The sequence below is a fragment of the Sorghum bicolor genome, chromosome 2 (genome assembly GCF_000003195.3).
Source record: "Sorghum bicolor cultivar BTx623 chromosome 2, Sorghum_bicolor_NCBIv3, whole genome shotgun sequence".
NCBI classification, from domain to species: Eukaryota; Viridiplantae; Streptophyta; class Magnoliopsida; order Poales; family Poaceae; genus Sorghum; species Sorghum bicolor.
The window spans coordinates 66,875,371-66,901,302 of record NC_012871.2 but is presented as its reverse complement, the minus strand read 5'-3'; the positions used below and the strand labels follow the sequence as shown (position 1 = coordinate 66,901,302).

At 44.3% G+C, this 25,932-nt stretch overlaps 5 protein-coding genes across 5 annotated transcripts; 4 read left to right on the top strand and 1 right to left on the bottom strand.

Annotated features, from left to right (window-relative positions):
• LOC110432768 lies at positions 1,381–1,981 on the top strand (the record flags this gene model as incomplete). The annotated part of the gene is made up of 2 exons (XM_021453579.1): positions 1,381–1,501; positions 1,644–1,981. Coding segments are annotated over 2 exons (282 nt in total), but the record flags the coding sequence as incomplete, so codon positions are not given.
• LOC8074178 (auxin response factor 10) lies at positions 6,004–8,203 on the top strand. Its single transcript, XM_021453578.1, has 3 exons — positions 6,004–7,080; positions 7,161–7,993; positions 8,122–8,203. The coding sequence occupies exons 1-3, from the start codon at positions 6,004–6,006 to the stop codon at positions 8,201–8,203; spliced, it is 1,992 nt and encodes a 663-aa protein (XP_021309253.1).
• On the bottom strand, positions 9,411–18,155 carry LOC8077230 (U-box domain-containing protein 44). Its single transcript, XM_021452741.1, has 5 exons — positions 17,786–18,155; positions 17,148–17,650; positions 16,747–17,056; positions 15,506–16,538; positions 9,411–10,187 (listed from the first exon to the last, which is right to left on the bottom strand). Exons 1-5 carry the CDS (start codon positions 17,823–17,825, stop codon positions 9,596–9,598), a joined length of 2,478 nt encoding a protein of 825 aa, XP_021308416.1. The 5' UTR covers positions 17,826–18,155; the 3' UTR covers positions 9,411–9,595.
• LOC110432402 lies at positions 10,191–13,931 on the top strand. Its single transcript, XM_021452740.1, has 2 exons — positions 10,191–11,959; positions 12,286–13,931. The coding sequence occupies exons 1-2, from the start codon at positions 10,846–10,848 to the stop codon at positions 12,327–12,329; spliced, it is 1,158 nt and encodes a 385-aa protein (XP_021308415.1). The 5' UTR covers positions 10,191–10,845; the 3' UTR covers positions 12,330–13,931.
• On the top strand, positions 22,106–25,533 carry LOC8077229 (SRSF protein kinase 1). The gene is made up of 4 exons (XM_002462755.2): positions 22,106–22,508; positions 23,012–23,800; positions 24,778–24,825; positions 24,902–25,533. The coding sequence occupies exons 1-4, from the start codon at positions 22,299–22,301 to the stop codon at positions 25,127–25,129; spliced, it is 1,275 nt and encodes a 424-aa protein (XP_002462800.1). The 5' UTR covers positions 22,106–22,298; the 3' UTR covers positions 25,130–25,533.

Sequence of the window (25,932 nt, the reverse complement as noted above, 5' to 3'; positions counted from 1 at the left end):
TTGGGGCGCGGCCGATCACCCCCAGAGAGGACAGGCATCCAGCCCTAGTTTCTCAGTTGTTGCTAGATAATGGTTTGTGGGATGAAGCCTTGATCCTAGACCGGTTCTTTCCGATTGATGCAGAAGCCATCTTGAGACAGCTGAGAGGGAGGGCACAGTCAGATTTCTGGGCCTGGGAACCTGAAAAGTTTGGGGTTTACACAGTAAGATCAGCTTACAAACTTGTGTTTACAAGGAAATCTGAAGCTTTATTTGTGCAGCAGCCAAGCTCGTCTGATGATGGACCTTGGAAGAAGATTTGGAAGCTGGAAATTCCGCCAAAAGTAGGTGATGAGTGTCACATGAACTTTTGCCAGCGAGACAGATCCTATGCAGGAGACATGTGGAACCGGTAGCTTTTTGTGAAGTATGTGGAGACCCGGAGGAGTCAATGAAACATGTTCTAGTTGATTGCATGGTAGCCAAGCAGTTCTGGAGTCAAACCAGAGCGTCAACCAAGGTAAAGATTCCTAATCCAAATGTCTCTAGTTCTGGAGTCAAACCAGAGCGTCAACCAAGGTAAAGATTCCTAATCCAAATGCAGAGACATGGGCGACTGACCTGATGTTGGAGCTTTGTCCAAAAATGGATCAAGCTATTATCATGTGCGGCATGTGGGCATTGTGGATAATGCGCAACAAACGTCGGCATGGCGAGCTATCGATGACAGTCCAGCAGGCGGTGAACTGGGCGAAAGAAACGGCGTTTGACTTGTGGCAGTTGGGACATCAGCTCGGTCAACCCAGTGGAGTGCATGATGTACCAACATGGAAGCGACTGGAACTGGGCTGGGTGAAGCTGAACACGGATGCTGCATTTTTTTGTTGTGTGTTATCAGAGATGAACGGGTGTCTTCCAAACTGGCCAAGCTACTTGGTATGAGAGAGCTTTTGATGCATGTTCAATGGAGGCAGTGGCATGCAAGACGGTCTGAAGCTTGCTGCGTGGCTTGGGCTGCAGCGAGTAGCAGTGGAGACCGATTGCCTTCAATTTGTGCAGCTCTGGAGAAAAAAGGAGTCACAACGATCAGTCATTGATCCTATTCTGAAGGAGATCGATGAGATTTGTCTTGCCTTCCAGGAGTTTTCCATTTCTTTTGTTAGTAGATCATGTAATAAAGTAGCACATAACATATATTAGCTAAACAAGTGTCTGCTTCACATCGTTTGGAGACATGGCATGTAACTCTGACGTGCGTGTATGACTTGATCATGTTTGAGGCTTCGGCCAGCTGATAATGAAAGGCAAGCAAGTCAACCAAAAAAAAGGAAAAGAAAAAGGAAAAAAAACCTTGAGTGCATAGAAGTTACAGAAAAGATTGGAGAAACACTACAACATTGAATTGTCATATTTCAAACTGTGGTTCGGAAAGAAGTCTGCAATGGAGAGGCGGGGAAAAGAGGCCCGTATCAATGCAAAAGGTGCTTTCAGTTTGGACATATAGAGAAGGGTTGTACTGCCACTTAAGCTGAATTACAACAACTGTAATAGGGATCCCACTGTAATAATATGTTTGATGTGTAATGCATTATGTACCCTATCTAACTTATGTTGTACTTCTTAGGAAATCCAAATCTGAAGTTGAAGTCTCCATGGTTGATGTTGAACGCCATTCCAAATTGTGGTTGATCCAAAGGTGATGTCCAGTCCTGGTGTAATTACAAGAAACATGTCTTCTCTTTCTCCAACTAGCCCAGGTCCTACAACCAGAAGGATGGCATCTATCTCACCTGGAGAAATTAATCGAAGGTTCATTATTAGCTAGAAACATTAGCTTCCTTATCTATTTTGTGTGTGAGCATGGCTGGTCAACTGTGGTCTTTTGTGCACTCTATATGTGTAACTAGGGATCGTGTAAATATGGTACTGCTAAAAATTAATTGTACCCTGCTATTATGGTATTGATGAAATGACAGCAAAACTGGGGCAAATTTGTGTTAAACGTTTGTGTTATATTTTGCTGAGAGGTTCTATTATATCCTACTAAAGATATTGTTTTATTATATCCTGTTATAATGCTGTTGAAACGGAAGCTGCAGCGCAGCTACATTGCTGCTGGAATGGGAGTTGGAGTGTAGCCATATAATCAGTTCTGGCAAGGGTACAATGGTCACAATTAAGGCCTTGTTTAGTTCCGGAAGCGAAAAATTTCGCAACACTGTAGTACTTTCGTTTGTTTGTGTAGACTAACTAGGCTTAAAAGATTCGTCTCGTAAATTTTGACCAAACTGTGCAATTAGTTTTTATTTTCGTCTATATTTAATACTTCATGCATGCGTCTAAAGATTCGATGTGACGGGGAATCTTGAAAAATTTTGGATTTGGGGGTGGAAGTAAACAAGGCCTAACATTCAGTTAACAGAACAGAAGTGGTAAGCTGCTAGGAAGTGATATCTTTTGCTGGTACATATCTCAGTCAATCCGCCTGCTTTATCATATAAACATGATGATGATGAATGCTACTTTTACCTGTTAAATTTGTGGCGCCGTAATTGTAACCATCTTATAACCAACAGTAGCAAATCAAAGCAACGGGCAACAGCCAGAAATCTTCCGGTCCGAACGTTCGGACCGGAGACCCCGTCCGACGATTCCCGCCCAATGACTTCCGCGCGCGCGACGGCTTATCAGGTACGTACGTTTCTTTTTTTTTTCTTTTTTCTTTCCTTTTCTTTTCTTCTTCTTTTCTTTCTTTTTATGTTTCTTTTATTTTTTCCCTCCCGATCGTTACTGTTAGTTTTCTTCTCTTTTTCTTTTTCTTTTTCTTTTTATTTATTTCTTTTTCTTTTTTCTTTTCTTATTTTATTTTATTTTTCTTTATCTTTTCATTTTCCTTCCTGCCCGTTGTTGTATAGTTTTATTTTTTTTTTGTTTTCCTATTTGTTTTTTCTTGGTATTTTTTCTTTTCTTTATTTTGTTTTTTCTTTTTCTTTTTCCCTAATTCATGTTTATAGATTCAATTTATTTTTCTTTTTCTTTTATGTTATTTTATATTTTTATCTTTCTTTTATTTTTTCCTCTATTTTTTTATTTCTTTTTGTGCTTCATTTTTTCCCTTTCTTTTTTTCATTTTTTATTTCATTCATTTTTTTTGTTTCTTTTGGCAACACATTAATTTAGTGCTGGTTATAAAGGTGTTTATTAGATTATTTTTTATGGAATACATGCATGCATGTGATTGAAACGCTACAAACGTCTTGATATTGATTCTATGGTGGTTGTTTAATTTTTTTAGTGGACTAATACCATAGGAAGCGAGTGATATTATTTTTTGTTTCTGTTTCATTCAATTTTCCATTTTATTTTTTATTTTATTTTTTATTTACTATCATTAATTAGTTTTATTTATTTTTTTATTTCTTTTTTGTCTTTATGTTTTTATAGATTTTTTATTTTTCTACTTTATCTTACTTAATTATTTTTTATATTTACTTTTTTCTTTTCTATATTTCATGAGATGTGATGTAAAATGATGTTTTTTGCAATGTTCATGTGGTATACAATACCATGTTCTTTGATGTTATGATGTTTATGTAGTATATGTAATGTTCTATGATTTTTTATGATGTTCATGTGTTATATATGCAATGTTCTATGATATTTTTTGTGATGTTCGTGTGGTATTTTTGTGATGTTCTACGTTTTTTTTGTGATGTTCGTGTAATATATATCTGATAATGCAATATTCTATATTGTATTTGGCGATGTTCTATATTGCATTTGGTGATGTTCGATGGTTCATTTAGTGATGTTCACTTAGTATATATGATGATGTACATAGTGATATTCTCGTAATATATATGTGATGTTCTATAGTGTATTTAATGGTGTTTTATATTGTATTTAGTGATGTTTTATGATGTATTTAGCGATGTTCATGTTAATGTTCGATAGTGAATTTAGTGACGTTCATTTAGTATACATGTGATGTTTTTTTTTGATATATTTAGTGATGTTCAGGTAATATATATATGATGTTCTATAATGTATTTAGTAATGTTCTATGGTGTATTTAGTGATGTTCACTTAGTATACATGCGGTGTTCTATGATGTACTGAGTGATGTTCGTAATGTATTTGTGATGTTCTATAATATATTTAGTGATGTTCCGTAATGTATTTAGTTATGTTCACTTAACATACATGTGATGTTTGCTTTTTATTTTTTCCATATTCCATTGTATATGGTATACACATGATGAATGAGATACTGTATGATTATCTTTAAGTATTTTCACAACATATTATGTAGTATTCATACAACATGTTATGTAGTATTTATACAACATGTTATGTAGTATTTTTCCATGTTCCATTTGTTATATTATACGCATGATGTTTCCCTTGTGTAATGTTATTTATTATATAATTCTATATGTTTATTTTATTTATTTATCGGTATTATAATACCAATCATTTAAGTGTGTTTTCATATGGAATATTGTTTTTTCTAAATTTAAAATATTTTTCTGTGAAGGCGGAATATTGTTTTATGAATCTAGAACACCACCTTTATTCAATAATAAAAGAAAATATTCTATCTTTATGAAATACATATTCATTAATAAAACTTTATCTGAATATATTCATGTTGAGATCTTATTTTGAAGCATTTAGTATAAGGAATCCAATAGCGCAATCTGAATTTAATTTGGATACTTGATTTGCTAACTATAACGAAGATGGAACATCGTCTCTTATGAAGATAGAACATTATTTTTTAATGAAGATGGAACATCGTCGCCATGTTTATAATACCAATACGGTTCTTAGAATATTTTATTATGAAGATAGAACATTATTTTTTAAACCTTAAACATGCTCAATACAAAAATGTTCTATCTTTATATGATAATTATTCGTTATTAAAATTTTATCTAAATATATCCATGTGGGATCTTGTTTTGAAGGATTTATTATAAGAAATCAAATGGTGTAATCGAAATTTAATTTGGATATTTTGTTTAGGAGTTATGACTTTTTTCATTAAAAACCATTATGTGCATGCGTCGTAACTAACATGGATATGTTGCTGCACTATCTCCTCGCACCAGCTGCGCATGGTAAAGCCACGAGCCAAAATTAATTAGTATGGGTGAGAATAAATACGTACCAGCACCAGCCATAGAAAAAGTACATTAAAGGTCTAATTTGGAAACAGTCTGAGAACGACGTGCGCTGCAGAGGTAAATGTAATTTTTGGCACTAAAACCATTATCAACTAATTCATTCAATAGCAGTCATTTAGAAAATGTATAGCTGGCTCTCAAAAGAAACAGATAAAAAAACAGTCAAAATAGTCCAGCCAACAAACAGTCAATAAGGTTCATTAAGGCTTTATTTAGTTCCAAAAAAATTTGTAAATTTTTTCAGCCCCATCACATCAAATCTTTAAACACATGCATGGAGTATTAAATATAGACGAAAATAAAAACTAATTACACAGTTTGGTCGGAATTGATGAGACGAATCTTTTAAGCCTAGTTAGTTTATGATTGGACAATATTTATTATCAAATACAAACGAAATTGCTACTATTTCTTATTTTGTAAAAAAATTTAGAACTAAACAAGGCCTAAATATATAGTCCACGGTGCCCGTCGATATCCTACACGGAAGAAAAAGAATCGTCGTGGTCCATTAAACGTGCGAGGCGGGAATTTGGGGCGCGGGAGTCTGCCGGACGACGCGTTTCTGTCCGAACGGCCGGACCAGACGAGCCCCCTGCAACAGCGCCCGGAGCGGACTGCGGAGGTTTGTTACTGCCCGGAGACCGGAGGACTTGTTCCACGTCGCTCCGAACCGCCCGCCCACCATGCAACCGGCCAACCGCAGCTTCCGCCCACTCATTCACTCACCGGGCGCGGCGGCTTCCGTACATTATACTCACCGGAAGCACTTGTGTTAGTCCACATACTTCACCGGAAGCAGCTCTCCTCCTGGGACTAGACATAGCCCCCAGTCATGTCTACTTGCGCGCCCACGCGGCTCGGGACGACGCTCACGTTCGCGGCGCGGGAGCCCCCATCGCCGGAGCCGGAGGACAAGGGGCGAGACGTGCACCCGCAGCTGTGGCAGGCGTGCGCGGGCTCCATGTGCGCCGTGCCGCCCGTCGGCGCCGCGGACTACTACTTCCCACAGGGCCACGCCGAGCAGGCCGGCGCCGCCGTGGACCTGCGCGTCGTCCCGCCGTTCGTGGCGTGCCGCGTCGCGGCCGTCAGGCTCATGGCGGAGCCCGACACCGACGACATCTACGCCAAGATACGCCTCGTCCCGCTCCGCCCCTGGGAGCCGGTGACGGACGTGGGCGACGCCCTGCTGGGCGAGGGGAGCAGGGGCGGGGATGGGGACGGCCAGCAGCGGCGGCGGCGGCGGCCCAGGCCGCTGTCTTTCGCCAAGACGCTGACGCAGTCCGACGTCAACACCGGCGGCGGCTTCACCGTGCCGCGGCTCTGCGCGCTGTCCATCTTCCCGGAGCTGGACTACAGCTTCGACCCGCCCCTGCAGTTTATCCCCGCCACGGACGTCCACGGCGTCGAGTGGACTTTCCGCCATGTCTACCGGGGCAACCCGCCCCGTCACCTGATCACCGCCGGCTGGAGCAACTTCGTCCACAACAAGAAGCTCCTGCCCGGCGACTCCGTCGTCTTTGTGCGCGAAGAGGACGGCAAGGTCCACATAGGCCTGCGGCGCGCCAAGCGCGTGTTCTGCGGCGGCAATGCGGGCAGGTCGGGCGCCGCCGTCGCGGGTCCATCCGACGGCAAGGTCCCAGCGGAGGATGTGGTCGAGGCGGCGAGGCTGGCCGCCGCAGGGCAGCCGTTCGAGGTGGTGCACTACCCGCGTGCGAGCGCGCCAGAGTTCTGCGTGCGTGCGGACGCCGTCAAGGAGTCCATGCGGTCCCCCTGGTGCCCCGGCCTGCGGTTCAAGATGGCGTTCGAGACGGAGGACCTGTCGCGGATCAGCTGGTTCATGGGCACCATCGCCGGTGTCGAGCCGGCCGATCCCGCACGGTGGCCGCTGTCGCCCTGGCGACTCCTTCAGGTACGCGTAAATAAAAGATCGAACGCACACGCCATCACTCGTTCTTCCTCTGAACCGTTCAGTAAATCATGTCTTCATAGGTGACCTGGGACGAGCCTGAGCTCCTGCAGAACGTGAAGCGCGTGTGCCCGTGGCGGGTCGAGCTGGTGTCGAGCATGCCCAACCTGCCCTGGTTCTCGCCGCCGCCGCGCAAGAAGCCGCGCACCCCGGCGTACACGGAGACTCTCTCGGAGTCGGAGCGCCAGCAACTTTTCGACCCCGCCTTCCCGTTCCCGCCCACACCCCCACTCCCATTCTTTTCGGATCTCCACCTCAGCAAGTACCTGGAGCAAAGCCTGCTGTCCTATGGCATCCGCCCCGCCGATCACCAAGCCCCTCCGGCGCCAAGGATCGACACCGACTTGAAGAACGGCAGCCCAACGCCCCGCTCTCCATCAACTGAGGCCAAGAAAGGCGACGACGTCAAGCCACCGGGGACGATAATGCTCTTCGGACGGGCGATACTGACCGAGGAGCAGATGAAAAGGAGCAACGGCTCTGGTGGTGTCCCGACCTCGCCGCGAGCCACCAGCAGCGGCGACGAGAAAGCGTCCAACACGTCTGATCGCTCTCGCTCCGACGTCTCTCATGGAAGTCCCGCCGCCAAGAAGATTTCGCCCTCTTCCTGGAGATTGTGGCGGTCTGGAGACAGTTCACCGTCTGAGTTTGCGCTGGAGCCCGGGCAGTGCAAGGTGTTTGTGGAGTCGGAGACTCTCGGCAGGAACCTTGACCTCTCGGCGCTGGGCTCACTCGAGGAGCTCTGCGCGCGCCTGTCCAGCATGTTCGGCATCAGCAACAACGCTGAACTGAGGAGCCACATGGTCTACCGCACCATATCCGGCGAGGTGAAGCACATCGGCGACGAGCCTTTCAGGTGAGCACGCCAGCTAGCGACTACTTCATTGCACTTCCTTCGTTATACAAATCCAAACCGTACTGCAACTCTTTTAGATGCTGAAGAAAAGGTTGCCGTTTTCTCACTTTTCTTCACTTGTTTTGCAGTGTGTTCGTGAAATCCGCGCGGAGGATCACCATATATACTGACCGACGAGACGCTGGCAGCGACAACACTGGCAACCGATGAACGACCAATCGAGATCGCCTGCAATAACTTAGGGCGCTATACACCTAGGATGCAATAAGCCGGATGCACAGCTGAGATTGTTGCCGCATGTATTCGGTTTCCTTCTTAGATCAGTCCTAGAGAGTTTACAGCTAGTGTTTATAATCATAGTGAGCCACATCGGCTAGTGTTTATAACATTACTGTAAATAGGAGTGCCACCTAGGATTCTTATTGACGTGGCACCATAATTAATATGAGTGAGAAGAAAATCAAATGAAATTGGGTCTTGCATGGGAGTACGGGACCTACTTCTTCCTCCTAAAAAGACTTGACGTTTTAGGATTTTTATTTAGGATAGAGGTGTGTGAAATAACCATGAATGCCCCTATCAATTAGGGATTGTTCTAGGTTTGAAGGACTGCATAGGCTAGCAGATGGAAAAGAGAGGGATTTAGAATCACAAGTTCTATGAGAAAATTTGAATTCTACAATTAATGTCAAATTTTTTAGGAGGGAAATAGTTGTTTCTAGCATAAAAATTAAGTCATAACAAAAGTAAAAGTATTTTTTATTTTCTTATAGTAGTTTAGAAACTATGCATAGGAAAGTCATTATGTAACATGACATCATAGTTTTTAGTATTGAGACTACCCTGCCAAATAAAAGGTTGACCTTATGGTACTCATAAAATAAAAGTGGATTCTTATCTACTCGTAAATATATATTCACCTTATTCGTTTGGCTGATAAGCTATGACAGAAAGTACTGTTGGCTGATTTATTTCGAGAGAAAAACACTGCTGAAAGCCCAAACAAACAAGACGATAGCTGTTTTGCTTGCAAATTGATGGTAGTTACTGAAAACTGAATGAGAATATTTTGATAATCTAAACATACGTAGCCTTCATTAGGACACCCACGACAATAAGAGTCAGCTACTAGCTCTAAGTCAACTTTTCTAATAATGTTAGCTTTTAGCAATGACTCGTAATATGAAAAAAAAAGTCAGCTACTAGCTCTAAGTCAACTCTTCTAATAAAAATATGAATAAAAAAAAGCTTAGAGCTAGCTCATGAGTCACCCATTGCGGGTGCCCTTAGATCCACTGCCAGCCGAGATAACACATTCAGCAAATGCAACGTGCAAATGCACCTTATAAAAATAGTAGATTCAGTGACAGCTTATGACTCTTGTCTACCGCCCCCACCCCAGAATAAACTGTGTTCCTGCTGTTAAACATATATTGCGGTCTTGTTTGGATGTAATTGGATTTACACCAATCCACATATGCTAGGGTGGATTAGAGTGGAATTTAAATTAAGATGAATACGGCAACATCCAAACTAGACCTTGGGATATGTTGGCCACAAGGCATAAACAGGCCATGTAAATCTTTTACGTTTCATAACAACCTAGCGATCAAACTTGATAAAGCGCTCCATGCTTCCCAAGGACGAACCTCGTATCGAGGGACTCTTATCAATGATTATGGAAAAGGTGGGTAGCTTTCGGACATGCTTCAATGCTGCCTCTGCAATACGCCGTGTTCTGGAATCTCCATGTTGAAAAGCATGAACAAGTGCAGATCCCAGACTGTGATCGGTTGAAGCAGCTTGGGCGATATCCTCTGCCCGCAGAATCCTCTCCACAGCCCATGTCACCCTGTGCTGAAGGCTGCCTGTCGGATTTTCCTTCAAGATGGCAAATATAGGTGCAACTCCATTAGACCTACGGAGCACCGAAATGCCTTCCGCAGTCTCCACTCCATCTTCAAGTAGGGTGCAAAGAGCAGCCAGAGCAGCTTCGACAACCTTCTTGTTTGAATGATTCAAACAATGAATCAGTCGTTCCACAGCTTTCCCTTCTAGGATACAGAAGTTCTCCCTAATCGAACAGACTCCAGAGTGAACACGGCAAAATTGAATATTTGGTGGTTTCTTCCCAAACAGTGCAAGTTTAGACCTCTGTTCACTGTCATCAAATTTCGGCGTACTAGTTGTTGGGCTGTATATGATTTGTAAGTTATTGGATTTGGCCCAAGAGGCCCATATATGTATATGTATATGTACTCAGACTCAAGAGATAGAGGGTGACTCCAGAAAATTCTCCAAACATCTACATGGTGTCAGAGCCGACTGTGGCGATGGCGGCGGCGACCTGTGGCAGCTGCCGGTGGTGAGGCCATCTCGAGAGCTGCAGGAGGAGAGGTTCGCTCTGGAGGCATCTAGCTGCAGCGGAAAGGACAACGGAGGCACCCAGTTCGTAGGAGAGGATTTGTGGCTGGGTGTGCAGAGGAAGCAACTTAGGAGCTTGTGGTGGTGCGTGGATTGGAGAATAGAGCTCCTGAAGCCGCATCAGAGGAGCTTGTGGTGGCAGGTAGAAGCAGGTCAACATCGTGTGTTGCTGGCCTGCAACGCAGTGGCAGCACAAAGGCTGGCAGGACCTCTGACGGGAACTGCAGACGTCAAGGAAAAGGTGAGGAGCTGATCTACAATCAGAAGCTGCAAAATAGGGAGGATTTGGTGCTGCTTGCTGCTGGAGGCTTGTACGTGTTAGTGAAAGGGAGCTAAGAGGTGCTGGTTATTTGGGTTGTTTAGACTACTAGTTGGTACACAACAGTATTTGTGGAAGTATCTACGGCAGGCTGTAGATTTCAGCAGAAATGGGAGATAATCAGGGGATTGAGCAGATATTGGGCAAGCTAGTCGATTTGCTTACTGAGAAGAAGAATGAGGCTCCATCTTCGAGCAAAGTGGGTGTGCCATTATATACAGATGCAGTTCAGAAATTGGAACTCACACCGAATGATATCAAACTGGAAGGCGTAAAGAATTATTTAGCTTGGTCCAGGAGGGCATTATTGTTGTTAAAGGCAAAGAAACTTGAAAGTTTCGTTAATGGAAAGGTAACTGAACCCAAGGATAAATCAAGTGATGAATGGAAAGCCTGGGATGCTACTAACTCTTTGATAGTTGCCTGGTTGTTGAGCTCAATGGTGCCACCTATTGCTGGATCAGTAGATACAATTATGACTGCATATGGTATTTGGGAATCACTATCGAAGACATACTCTGGTGTAGGGAATGTGATGTTGTTTGTTGATACAGATGATAGGCTCTATCATCTGAAACAGGGGGAGCTATCTCTGATGGAGTATGTTGCAGAGCTAAAGCGGTTATGGGCTGATTTGGACCACTATGATCCAATTGAGTTGCCACACCCTGATTGTGTGGCGTGGGTGAAGAAATGGGTTGAGAAAAAACGAGTTCTCCAATTCTTGAGAGGCCTCAATTCAGAATTTGAGGGAAGGCGTGCCTCTCTGTTTCATCAATCCAGCCTGCCTAGTATAGAAGAAGCTATTGCTGCTATGGCACAAGAGGAAACTAGGCTAAAGGTAATGAAAGGAAATGTTCCAGCCCCATCCCGTCCAGCATATGTTGTAACAAGATCTCAAGAGACTAGAATATGCTATAATTGTGGTGATAAGGGTCATCTGAGTCGGGACTGCAGTCAACCACAAAAGACTTATCGCGGAAGAGGAAGAGGCAATGATAGGGGTGCACCGAGAGGAGGTAGAGGTCATGGTGGAAGAAGAGGCCTTAGAGCCAATTTTGCTATGTCTGAGGAAGGTGCTTCAGACTTAGTCACAATTTCAGCTACAGAATTAGAAGAGTTGAGAAAGCTGAAGGAAAATAAGAACAACTCAAAATCAGATGATCAGGGAGTAGTGTCAACTTCAACAGATAATGTTGCCAATTTTATCCATTGTGACGCAGGTATGAAAAAACAAGCTTTATTGTCCATAGAAAATTCTAATTCAAGTTGGATATTAGATTCTGGTGCATCCAGACATGTCACAGGCATGTCAAGTGAGTTTACATCATATACGCCATATTCATACTCTCATAAAGACACAATCCAGACTGCTGATGGAACATCTCGACCAATTAGAGGTGTTGGTACAGTGCAATGCACTCCATCTATAACATTGTCATCAGTATTATATGTTCCATCATTTCCAGTTAATTTGGTTTCAATAAGCTCGTTGGTTGATCAGATGGACTGTCAAGTTTTCCTTGATCGTGAAAATTGTTTAATTCAGGAAAGGAAGACTGGAAAGCGTCTTGGGACTGGGGTTCGTCATAATGGGCTATGGTATCTTGACAGAAGGAAGACAAATAAAGCGATATGTCTTGCTTTATCAGCCATTGCAAATGAAGATGAGGCTAAGGTAATGCTTTTGCATTGTCGGTTGGGACATATATCTTTTGATATTATGAGTAGGATATTTCCTGAACAAATGTGTAAGGTAGACAAAAGTAAGTTACTATGTGATGCATGTGAGTTTGGGAAACACACAAGAACTTCATATGTGAGTAGGGGATTGCGAAGTGTGTCACCTTTTATATTAATTCACTCTGATGTGTGGACTTCTCCAGTTGTTTCTCTGAGTGGAATGAAATATTTTGTGACCTTCATTGATTGTTACTCTCGAATGACATGGTTATATCTCATGAAACATAAAAGTGAGGTGCTTAACTGCTTTAAGGACTTTTGTGCATGCATAAGAAACCAATTCAATGCTCATGTTCATATTATTAGAACTGATAATGGGTCAGAGTATGTGAACAATGAATTTAGAAGTTATCTATCTACTGAGGGAATATTACATCAAACCTCTTGTCCTGATACACCTGCACAAAATGGAGTGGCAGAAAGGAAGAATAGACATCTCTTGGAGGTGGCTCGTTCACTCATGTATACTATGAACGTGCCTAAGTTCTTTTGGAGTGAGGCAGTTATGACCGCTACTCATCTTATTAATCGTATGCCATCGAGAGTGCTTGGTATGAAAACTCCATGTGAAATGATTTTTGGAAAAAATGAGTTTATTGTTCCACCAAAGGTGTTTGGATGCACATGCTTTGTTAGGGATCATAGACCATCTGTTGGGAAATTAGATCCTCAAGCTGTTAAGTGCATTTTTATTGGCTACTCATCTGGGCAAAAGGGGTACAAATGTTGGAGCCCATCAGAACATCGTACATTTGTGAGTATGGATGTTACTTTTAGGGAAACTATTCCTTTCTATGGGGAGAAAACAGATTTGAGTGATCTTTTTCTTGATCTTGATTCTTCTAATACGTGTGAGGTTGGTGATGAGGAGAATGGACCATTAGTGACTAAGGATGTTGAGGAATCGAGGAGGAGTAAAGTGATTACTGGTCTAATCCCATGTCCAGTGGTTGTAAGTGAAGCAACAAATGTGGAGAAGGAGAGAACATCACACACGGAAAGAAATCTGCAGGTGTACACGAGAAGGAGGAGAAATCCTTCTGTACAACCTTCACCTGTTAATGATGAAGATGGTACCCAGGTGGAGCAACCACAGTTGGTGCAGCAAGAACAACTTCCAATTGATAATGAGGTTGATAATCCATCAGCACCTTCAAGTGAAAATATCAACTCTTCTATCGATCTCCCTATTGCTACAAGAAAAGGAATGAGAAGTACAGCAGGAAAACCTCCAGAGAGATATGGCTTTGAAGATGGCATTGAGGACAAGAATGATATAGCTAATTATGTCTCATATGAATCCCTATCTTCTACCTACAAAGCTTTTGTAGCATCATTGCAATCTGTGGCAATTCCAAGAGACTGGAAAGAGGCAAAGCGAGATCCTAAGTGGAAGGAAGCCATGCTAGAGGAGCTAGCAGCACTTGAAAAGAACAAAACTTGGGATCTTGTACCTTTTCCGGTGGGAAAGAAGGTGGTTAGTTGCAAATGGGTATATACAGTAAAGCAAAATCCCAATGGTAAGATAGAGAGATACAAAGCAAGATTGGTAGCAAAAGGATATAGTCAAACATATGGCATTGATTATGATGAGACATTTGCCCCTGTTGCAAAGATGAGCACTGTTAGAACATTGATCTCCTGTGCTGCTAACTTTGAATGGCCACTATATCAGTTGGATGTTAAGAATGCATTCTTGCATGGAGATCTTCAGGAAGAAGTTTATATGGAAATTCCACCTGGATTTGATACCGCTCAAACTAAGGGAAAGGCATTGAAACTAAAGAAATCTTTGTATGGTCTAAAGCAATCGCCAAGGGCATGGTTTGATCGCTTTAGGCGGGCGATGTGTAAGATGGGATACAGGCAATGCAATGGGGACCACACTGTATTTTATCATCACTGTAATAATCGAGTAACTATTCTTGCAGTCTATGTGGATGATATAATTATTACTGGAGATGACACTTTAGAAATAGCTCGGCTGAAAAAGAATCTAAGCAAAGAGTTTGAAGTCAAGGATCTTGGACAACTTAGATATTTTTTGGGTATCGAAATAGCAAGATCTCCTAAAGGGATTGTTCTTTCACAACGGAAGTATGTATTGGATTTGCTAAATGAGACAGGTATGCTTGGATGTCGCACAGCTTCTACACCTATCGAGCAGAACCACAAATTATGTGCTCAGTCTGGAGATCCGGTGGATAAAGAGAAATATCAAAGACTTGTAGGACGTTTGATTTATTTATGTCATACAAGGCCTGATATAACATATGCCGTAAGTGTGGTGAGTCGATACATGCATGATCCTAGGAGTGGGCATATGGATGCAGTCTGCAGAATCTTGCGATATCTGAAGAGTAATCCTGGAAAAGGACTATGGTTCAAGAGAAATGATCACCTAAATATTGAAGGTTACTGTGATGCGGATTGGGCAAGCTGTTTGGATGATAGAAGGTCAACATCTGGCTATTGTGCATTTGTTGGAGGAAATTTAGTATCATGGAGGAGCAAAAAACAACCAGTAGTGTCTCGCTCAACTGCGGAGGCAGAATATAGAGCCATGTCCGTGTGTTTAAGTGAGATGTTATGGTTAAAGAATTTATTATCTGAGTTGAAACTAGGGGGAGTTTATCTAAAGCTCTGGTGTGATAACAAGGCAGCGATCAACATTGCTAATAACCCAGTTCAACATGATAGAACTAAGCATGTGGAGATTGATCGCTTCTTTATCAAGGAGCGGCTAGATGATGGAACACTTAAACTGAGTCATGTAGCTTCAAGTGAGCAAGTAGCTGATTGTTTAACAAAAGGTTTAGGAGTTAATGAATGTATGTTAGCATGTAACAAGATGGGGATGATTGATATCTATCGCCCATCTTGAGGGGGAGTGTTGGGCTGTATATGATTTGTAAGTTATTGGATTTGGCCCAAGAGGCCCATATATGTATATGTATATGTACTCAGACTCAAGAGATAGAGGGTGACTCCAGAAAATTCTCCAAACATCTACACTAGTCAAGTACTTAGATTCTAACGAGAGATTCATTAATGCCTTTGCAGAGACCACCTGTACCTCGTCAAGCCCATTCAGCCGAAGCAAGCTGGTGAACAAGGCAGCAAGGTTGTACTCACGAGCCAGGGAAACACATCGGGGTTCGTCCCGCAAGACGTATGTTATCCTTGCCAAGACTTTTGCAAGGCCCTCAAGCAGTGCATTATCATAGATGTCACTTCCAGCATCCCTCCGGTAGATGCTGAAAACCTTACTAACGACTATCTTGAAAGCCCCTTGCTCCATTAGCTCTCTGGTGAGGTGCTTGTCCCTTTTTGGAAGGTTTGCCAGAATCTGAAGTGCAGCATCTTGCTCATCTGTGTTTCCATCGTTTAGAAATGCAACTTTAACTAAGCAGCCAAGTAGTGTTGGACTTGCACGGAAGACTTGAGCAATCTCATGGTCCAGGTGGAATGAAATTTTGTATATCAGCTTTATGGATGCAGTGCGGCTTTCCTGATGATCACTCTCAACAAATTGCACCAAGTTGGTGACAGCACCAGAAGATTTTATAGCTGAGACAATTGATAGTACCGTCCCTGTGGAACTGCTCAGGGTGTCAAAGAATTCAAGAAGCTTGCACTGTATTGGAGGTGAGGTATTACTGATCAAAAGAAGTAGGCTGTGAACAATGTCTTCAGACACCAGAGTACGGTCTCCATCAAGGGGTACTGTCCCAAAGTCAACACCAGATGCAACCAGGTTAGCTAGAACTGCAGCTGCAGCCTCTTGCAACTTTGGTGGAAGGAGACTCGTGCGATTGATAGAGAGAACTCGGAAAAGAGGGAGAAGGACATTTTCCTCTATAAGAACCTTGGCACTCTCTGCATTGGCGGATATATGCTCTAACACCTTAAAAGCAACTTCTTTTGCTTCCAAGTTTCCCTTTTCAACAATACCACCAAATAAGGAACCCACCCTTCGGGCAACTAAGATCTTCAAGTCATTAGACAAAACAATCTTTTCTAGGGATGATGCCATAAGCAGCTGCTTTTCTGGAGAACCTGATCAATTTGTAGAAAATATATCATAGCGTGAGAAACCAGTAAAGCACTTCCATAGTGAACATTGTAAACTATCAAGTTCACCAATGCTAAAAGATGTGGGAAGCTTATAAGTTACTATTACTCCTACCATCATATTCATATATGAATAACTTATTAAGCTAGTATCGCATTGATCAAGTAATACTGATAGGGAAGGAGATGGCACCTTCAATAAGCAGGTTAAGTAGAGGTTCCAGCCTGCCATTTTCAGCCATCTGCACGGCATTTTTCTCACACCTGTCCAAATTCTCAAGTGTCTTTTCTGCCTTCTCAGCTATTGTTGGATTGTCATCTTTGCTTCCAGACACCTTGCCCAGTATAAGTACGGCTCCATTCAATTCACTTATTTTCCCACATACTAGCTCAGACTTGGAAAGGTCGCACAATGCAGAGACTGCCAATTCCCTCTCCTGACAATCCTCACAATCGATGAACTTGATGATCGTGCGAATGGTGTCCCCTTCCGACACAGCTTCCTGCAAAGGATGAAGACATGTTGTCAACACTATTATTGTACACGACGTAATTATAAACACACTCGATTTCGTTGTGTCTCCTTTCACCTACCCTGTCTTGATCAGTTTCTCTGGCAAATTCTTGAATAGTTTCCAGCGCTTTGAGACGCACCATGGAGCTGCCGCTCCTCAGCATGCCACCAACCATGGGTATCATCCCCTCGTCACGCACCGTGCGCCTGCCCACCCTCCCTCCGCTCCACCCTCGCACAACGCATCCTAACGCCCGCACCGCCTCTTTCTCCGTGGCGTCCTTGGTGAGCCACTGGCAGGCCCTGCGGAGCTCATCCCTCTGCTGCCTGTCGGTCCACTCCTCTACGGCGGCCCGCAGCGCCAGCACCGGCCTCAGGTCCGCCCTGTGCACCTCCAGCATCGTGATCGGGCAGCACGGGCCCCTGCCGAGGTCGCGGCACTCAGAGAACCACCGGGCGATGGCCTCCCGCTCGAAGGCGTGGCCGGTCTCGATCACCACCGGGTCCCGCATCAACTGCATGGTGATCGGGCAGACGAACGCCGACAGCTCCCCGTCCTCCTCCTCGTGCCCGTCGAGACCGTCTGCAAGTCGAAGATCAAAGAATTCAGAGCCTCCGTGAGCAATCCGTCGAGCACCGTGAGGGCGTGCAGACGTCATTCCGACCTTTTGCATCGACCGGCGAGAGGATGGTTCGTGCGATGAACAGGCTACTTTACCTTCTTGTTGGCGCCACGATCCTTGGCGGTGCCGCTCCATGGCTCGGTGGGGCTCGGGGAGGAGGAAGAGGAAGCAGCAGCAGGCGTCAGTGAAGTTGACTGGGCGGGCGCCATTGGGTTGGGGGCGTAGTTTAAAGACGAGTTGAAGTGGGAATGGTGCGGGTTGGCGGAATGGCGCAGCGCACACGGAAAGGCCGGCGTCTCACGGTGGCGATGATGACGCGCGAGGAGGAGCGGTTGGAGACGTGCGGCGTGCGTGGGCAGCTCGGAGGCAAGGCTGACGGTGGTGGCCCGCGGCCGCGGGGAAGCGGGGGATGTGGAAGCGAGAGCCTGCGACTGGGCATTGTGGCCGGGGGTGGTGATTCGGCGGTGATGGGAACTGCTCCGCTGCCACGCGAGTTGTAACATTTTGTAATCCAAGGTTTCGTGCGTGTACCAGGCCAACATTCGTGTCTGGGAAGAATTATGTATGCGGGCAACCCATTACATACTGAGCTTATGGCGTGTCTGGAAGGAGCAAAAGCCGCTATGTCATTGGGAGCGAGCCACTTCATCCTGGAAACTGACGCCCAACATGTGGTCTGGGCAATGCAAGGGGACGATTTCAGGTTGGCGATGGTGGGCGGCATCGTCCATAAACTCAAACTTCTGTTAGCGCACGCGATTGTAATAAAGTAGCGCATGAGCTTGCTTCTTTAGGGAGAAGTAGAAGTGACTCTGCACCTTTGGTGTTGGCCGGAGTGCCTCTTTGTATCAGAGATTTGGTGTCAGGCGATTTAGCCGACGTGGTTGAGTAATGCAATACGAATTCCAATAAAAAAAAACATTCGTCCATCTCGCTTGTTTAACTGGTCGTGCGCGAAATTACGGAGCATCACCTCCTGCCATATGTCAGTGTGTTGACTAGGGCCTTGTCAACCAAAACGTAAAGACTTAAAAATATCGTCGCATCAAATTTTATACCAAATATATATAATATTAAATATAAATAAAAAAAAATAACTAATTATATAGTTACCTGTAATTTGTAAGACCAATTTAAAACTAATTAATCTATAGTTAAATAATAATTACTAAATAAAAACAAAAATACTAGTGTCAAAAACTTTTCATCTCTTGTGAACTAAACAAGGCTTGGCTGGCGAGGTGGAAGAAAGGCAAGCCACAACCTCAATGGCAGACTTTTGTCACCGTAGGGGTAAATTTTTATGGTAGGTAAGATAATAGGTACTGTTTGGTTCCTCTTGCTAAATTTTAGCTAGCTAAAATTATTTTAGCTACTCTTGGTTGACTAATGGAACTAAACTATTTTAGCTCCTTTTAGTCAATGTGTTTGGAACTTTAGCTACTAAGAGCATCTCCAAGAGACTCTCTATATTGTTCCTAAATGCTACGAATAGCAATTTTGATAAAAAACTACCATCCAATAACTTCTCTAAATAGTCATCCAAATATAGCCATTGTCTATTTTGGATTTTTCGCTAGCCAAATATAGAAGACGAAAATGACTCTCTGGAGTGCGCATGAGATTTAGCAAAACTGTTGGAGAGTGCAAAAACATAAAAAGTGATTTTTATGCAAATAACTCTCTAGATAATAATTTAGAAAGTAAGATTTAGAAAGACTCTTGAAGATGCTCTAAAGTAACTAAAGTTTAGCTAGTTAAAATTTACGGTAATGCTGGTGGACGGGCGTCCTATGTGTTCGGACGCGCGTCAATACATGACTGGATCGTCGCTCGATATTATCCACCCGCACGGCTTATCCTTTCTACTCGCTGCTCTTCTGTTCTTCCTCCTCCCGCTCCTCCACTCCTTGCTCATGCCTGCGCCTTCCCTCCCTCTACATGCTCCACGCTGCGATACCAGTGAGCTTCCCCTCTCTCCCTTCCACCCTTCCTCCTGTCGTTCGCGCGCCCGCGACCTCCATACCATTAGAGTCAGAGTCGAGGGGCGATGGAGATGGTTTTCGGCGAGCCACACGTCTCCCTCCCCCTACTCTCTCTCCCTCGTAGTGTTCCGCGACCTCCATGGATGTCGGTGGCACCCTGCGAGGTAGGTGGAGTCCTTGTCTAGATTTCCTCCTCCTTCTTCTTATCCTCCTCCTCCCTCTAGACCGAGGTCTCCTCTATCTTCTCCTCGTCCTCCTCCTACACCTCCTCTGGTCTGGATCTGATGGATGCAGTGGTGGTTAGGGTTCCGGTGAGCCCTCGGGGTTAGATCTCATCGTTGTTGGAATAGTTCTGTTTGAGTGTTGCAACTGATGATTTGCAATGTTGCAATGGTATTTTTTTGGTTATTGTAAGAGGTGTTTTTTCGATATTGCAGTAGTAGTGCTTGAGATGTGGTAATAGCTTCTCTTCGTTGTTGCTGCTGATTTCCCCGATGTTGCAGTAGTAGTGCTTGAGACGTTGGAACAACTTTTTTGGGTTGTTGCAACAATTTGTTCCTAATGTTTGCGGTGGATGTTTCTTATTGTTGCAGTAGACTTTTGTTATGTTGCAGTTCGTATTGTTTGTTGCTTTAGATGTTCTTTTATTGTTGTAATAGTTTGTTTTGTTTGTTGCAGTAGTTTTTTTAGTTTGTTTCATTAGATGTTCTCTCGATGTTGCAATAGCTTTTTTTCTGTTGTTGTAGCTGGTGGGCGGGCTATGGGGGCGAGCTGGTCGTGGTGCTGGGGTTGGTGAAGGTTTGAGGCAGGACGGATCGGTGCGCATGGGGGTTAGGGGTGCGTCCCTGGCGTTCTCAGTGCTAGGGCGAGCATGGTCGATTCCGATCTTTATTTTTCTTCTTCTTTTTTTCGCGCGCCGGGGCATGATTTCACGTGAGGAACAGGCGGGGACACGATTTCGCGCAGGGAACAGGCAGGGGCACAATTTCGTGCGGAGAACCAGCGGGGTCACGTGCGGATGCGTGGCGTCCATAGCACTGTCCGATGGATCAATGTCCCATCGGACGTTCGGTGCCAGCACATCCCTAAAATTTAACATGGGAATCAAAGGCCTACGTGGAAATGGGCTGGGCCTTTGTCCCCCAGCCTGCGTCGTTGCGTGTGGTCGGGCAGCACAGCCCGGACTTGCCATGCTCGCCGCCCGCCCTACCTGCAACTGCTCAGGCCACGGTACGATACAGTGCACCGCACGAAACAACCCTTCACACTTGTGGATGTACTTGCACATTCGAACTGGGAGCCAAGGTTTTCAGCAAACAATATGACGTGGAGTGCACATTTCAAATCCCAAACACCCAAACCCACGAGCCCTGTACGTCACTACTTAGGTCAGTTTTAATGAAGTTTCATTAAAATTACCATATTAATAAATAGAGAGAGATGGCGAGAGTTTAGCTGATAAGTCATGACAGAAAGTAATATTAACTGATTTATTGTGAAAATAAATCACTATTGAATGACCGATAAATTCGACTGATAAGCTCAAGGATATATGCTACTTTCATAGAGATGAAACTTTCCTATACTATTTGCGTATGATATGGACGCGCGCTGCATGGCTAAATCCCGACTGTGTGACCACAACCCCTTTATAGATGTGTGAGCTGTTTCTTGACATAGGTCTTGTTTAGATGCGATTTTTTTTGATTTCGCTATTGTAGCACTTTCATTTGTTTGTAATAAATATTGTCGAATCATAGACTAACTAGGATCAAAAGGTTAGTCTCGTGATTTATAGACAAATTGTGTAATTAGTTTTTGTTTTCGTCTATATTTAATATTTCACGTATGTGCTGTAAGATTCGATGTGACAGAGAATTTTAAGAACTTTTTAGTTTTTAGGGTGAACTAAACAAAGGCCACAACGTACAAGTGGCGCCTTTACATTTTTTTACACGGATAGCTACGTTTCTCGCCGAAATTACATGTGCCGTCTGCCTGTTCCATGTACAAGTTTTTAAAGCTACCACTACCACCACGAATATCCACACCACAAGGCCCAGGTCACGGAGCGCGTGCACTGTCACGCGCACACGTGCCGGCCTCCGCACCATTGACCGGGCGGGCGGCAACAAATGCCGTGTCGTCAACTGCTCCCAGCGCCACCGGCCCATCACCATCCAACCAGCAAGCCCAAAACCACAGCCCATCAACTCACGCAGATACGGCGCCCAAGACGACCCGCCGTCGACTGACATGTTGCCCCCACGTCGATCCGGCCCCATCCTTCAGCGAGATAGCAAGTCAAACGCGATCCACATCCACGCACGGGAAAGGCGGAGAAAGTAATTAGCACCGTGATTTAATATTAAAAGCGCCCTAATTCACAATTAAGCAGGGGCCTTTCCTTTCCCGGTGGTGGCGGAACGGTCACTTCTCCCGTTCTCCGGCCCTGCCCGACCACCAGGCAGGCACCAGCGCGTGCAAATTGCTAGGCACCCCCCACGTTTATAAAGCGGAGGAGGCCCAGCCTGTCTTCTGCCCGCACGAATTCGAATCCGCCGGAGGTGGAGGAGACAGCAGCAGCCCGGTCGGTGATTGGGTCCGTCTCTCGTCTCGGTCGATGGCGTCGCTGTTCGGCAACGGCGGCTACAGCTACTCGTCGGGGTCGGAGGGGGAGGACGAGGACGAGGGCACGGAGGGGTACCGGAAGGGCGGGTACCACGCCGCCCGCCCCGGGGATCGCTTCGCCGGGGGGAGGTTCGTCGCGCAGCGGAAGATCGGCTGGGGCAACTTCTCCACCGTCTGGCTAGCCTACGACACCCTCCACAGCGTACGCCCCTAATTCCTTTCCTTTACATCACTCTCGTTCTTGGTTGATAGAAAATTATTTCTTTTACCATTTGCGTGTTCTTTATGCAACCTTCTGCACTTGCTCGGTTGGTCCGGTGCCTTTGGGGATTATGGAGGGTTCGGTGGGCGTCGTTGTTTGGAAGGTTCCTGTTATGTGAATCCACAACACTGCAGCTTTATCTGTTTGGCCCTGTTTTATTGCTTATATATCGTGTTTAATTTCTGCTCGCGACAAGATTTTGCGAGCACATATGAACGCGTATTCAATGGAACAATGGTGCTTTGATCCAAAGATTGTAGTTTTCCATCACATCGATTATTGATGCCCATGTTCAATTCCTATTTGTGACCAACTTCGTTATCTCTCTTCTATGTGACTGTAGTTTTCCATCACATCGATTACTGATGCCCATGTTCAATTACAGTATGTGATATGTCCAAAGATTATAGTAGTTGATCCGCCGGGGATTACAAATTTTGCAGAGATTTGTCGCCCTGAAGATCCAGAAGAGCGCGAGGGATTACGCGCACGCGGCTCTCCACGAAATCGAGTTGCTGTCGGCTGTAGCCAAAGGAGACCCGACGAATTCCAAGTGCGTGCTGCGGTTGTTGGACCATTTCAAGCACGCTGGCCCCAACGGGAGGCATGTTTGCCTGGTCACCGAATTCCTCGGTGACAGCCTGCTCCGGCTGATACGGTACAATCGGAATAAGGGCATTGGGCTGAGCAGAGTGAAGGAAATCTGCCGGTCAGTCCTGGTCGGCCTCGACTACCTACACAGCGAGCTCGGCATCATCCACACGGATTTGAAACCAGAGAATGTTCTTCTGGACTCGACAATTAACCCGGCCAAGGACCCAGTGCGCTCTGGGTTCACACCAATCCTTGATCGGCCTGTGGGGAACCAGTACGGTGGCACAGTGATCAGTTTCAGTGAGAAGATGCTCAAGATGAGAGCAAGACGTGCAGTGGCTAAGATTTCACAGAGACGGGTTTCCATTGGTGGGGTTGGGGCACAACTAGAGAAAGAGAGGTGCCTGGATGGGATCAGCTTGAAGTGTAAGATTGTCGATTTTGGGAATGCCTGCTGGGCTGATCAGCAGCTCGCTGGTGAAATACAGACAAGGCAGTATAGAGCTCCCGAGGTTATCATTGGTTCTGGGTACTCGTATTCTGCTGACATGTGGTCGTTTGCTTGCATAGCCTTTGAGCTTGCCACCGGTGACTTGTTGTTTGCTCCCAAGAATTGCCAGGGATGCAGCGAAGATGAGGTACAGTAAAAACAATTTCCTGTTTGTTTGTAGCATAATTTTTTCTTATTAACTGCTTAGGATCAACAGTTGCCGTACATGTTCAAAATATTACTGTGGTATTCTTGATGTTGCCAAATTTCATGGCAACAAAATACACTAATTTTCTTCATCACTTATATTTGGAAACAGCACAATATTTGGTGTGTTCATCCACTAAACTTTCAAACACTCCCTTGAAATTATGCAGGCATATAAAAAATTGCACTGCAACAAATATATGTATCAGATAGTGGGGCACTTCAGAATTTAAAACAACATATTCAATCCTGTAAAAGATGTACCCAACCTGACAACTGCCAACCTAGCTACTGAAATCTTTATGGAAATGAAATAAGAACTAATCGGTCCACTCTGGCAGTATTTAAATGAACTTACCAACTTTGATGTGCAAAGTGCAGTATGAGATGCTGCTATGCAAACAGATTTTTATTGTGATAGTATGCTTCTGGGTTCTTTTCTATCATGATCTTGCAAAATAACCGACACTACAGCATGTAGATTCCAATTGAAGAACTGTGTTAGAATCATTTTGTATATAGCAATTGTAAGCAGAAGCTGCTAGCTGCATTTTGTCAATTCTACTGAAGGTTACAGAAAAGGGGCTGAACTTGTTAGCTGATCTCTTTGTACTGACCTTTACTTTCTGGAAAAACAATATCAAGCTATATGATTCTGGTTGCCGGATGTAATACCTTGCAAAAGTTGAAGTACCAGTGGATTGAAAAAATAATTAGTTGCATGTACAACTTTTCTGATCTGTTACCAGTTTGTTTTATTCATGCAAATTTGATGTCATGTCTATGTGAGAATCTATGTCAATTGTGCTCCTAAATCAATCAACTCTGGATGTTGACTCCTGATTATCAAGCCTACTGTTGTCTGTTTGTTATCGTCATTTAATCAACTGATCGGTCTGTTTGTTACCTATTTTGCAGGACCACTTGGCTCTGATGATGGAGACTCTTGGGAAGATGCCTCGGAAGGTTACAACAGTCTCTCTCGTTCTCCCTTTAGCCAGCTATCTGAATTCCCCTCTTATTTTGTTTTGCTGTCTTTCAGATTGCTACCTCAGGAACTCGTTCCAAGGATTACTTTGATCGGCATGGAGATTTAAAGAGGATCAGAAGACTGAAGTTCTGGCCCCTGGATCGCGTACTTGTAGAAAGGTATAATTTCACTGAACCTGACGCCAAAGGGTTCTCTGACTTTCTTCGGCCGATGCTAGATTTCACTCCGGAGAACAGGCCATCTGCTGCGCAGTGCTTGAAACACCCTTGGCTTAATTGATCCAACGCTATACGAAAGTCTAACCGGTAGATGTTTACATACATACTAAGTGCATGCGTTGTCGAAGGCTCTTTTGTGACTGGGAGTGCAGGTATATCCACGAACTTTGATTTAACCAAGGCTGAGAATCAGGAGCCACTTTTTAGGTGCACGGCCTGATGAGGACGCGACATATTCAGCTTCTTCTTTCTTCACTGTATGCTTAGCAAGCGTTTCGCTGGTGTGTTTGGGGTGCAGACTGCAGAGATAATGCGATGTTAACCTGCATGTGTGTTAGTAGGGCCAAAATATTGATGTAATATTATTCTTTGGTAATGTATTATTAGCTAGCGTTCCGCTTCAACCTTTTCTTTGAAACTGTGTAGGTGCTTCAACTTGTTGTCCAATGGATTGTGTGCTGTAAAGCTACTTGTCAGCTTAGAACCAGCGTGCTAGTAGTAACATGCCGCAATCATGCTATGTTAATTTTTTTGGGGGAAAATCTTTCAAAAAAAAATGTCGTACTTGACTTAACATCTCACTCCATATTCTAAATTAAATTGGTTCACTTGATGTAAATAGATCATGCATGAGTAATTTGGAGTTGATTTTTAATGGATTTTTTGTTTAAGTAAATCCAACACAGTTTAAATTTAAAATTTGTTTAATTACAAACTAAATCCTCATAACCCCACATTAGCATTAAGCCTAACCCATCTTGCCCAACTCAATTAGCCGTGATCGAACTAGGGCAAAGTCCCACTCGACTCAAACCGCGTGAAAAACATCCATTTGCGCGTCTTCCTCTTTCTCGGCATCAACGT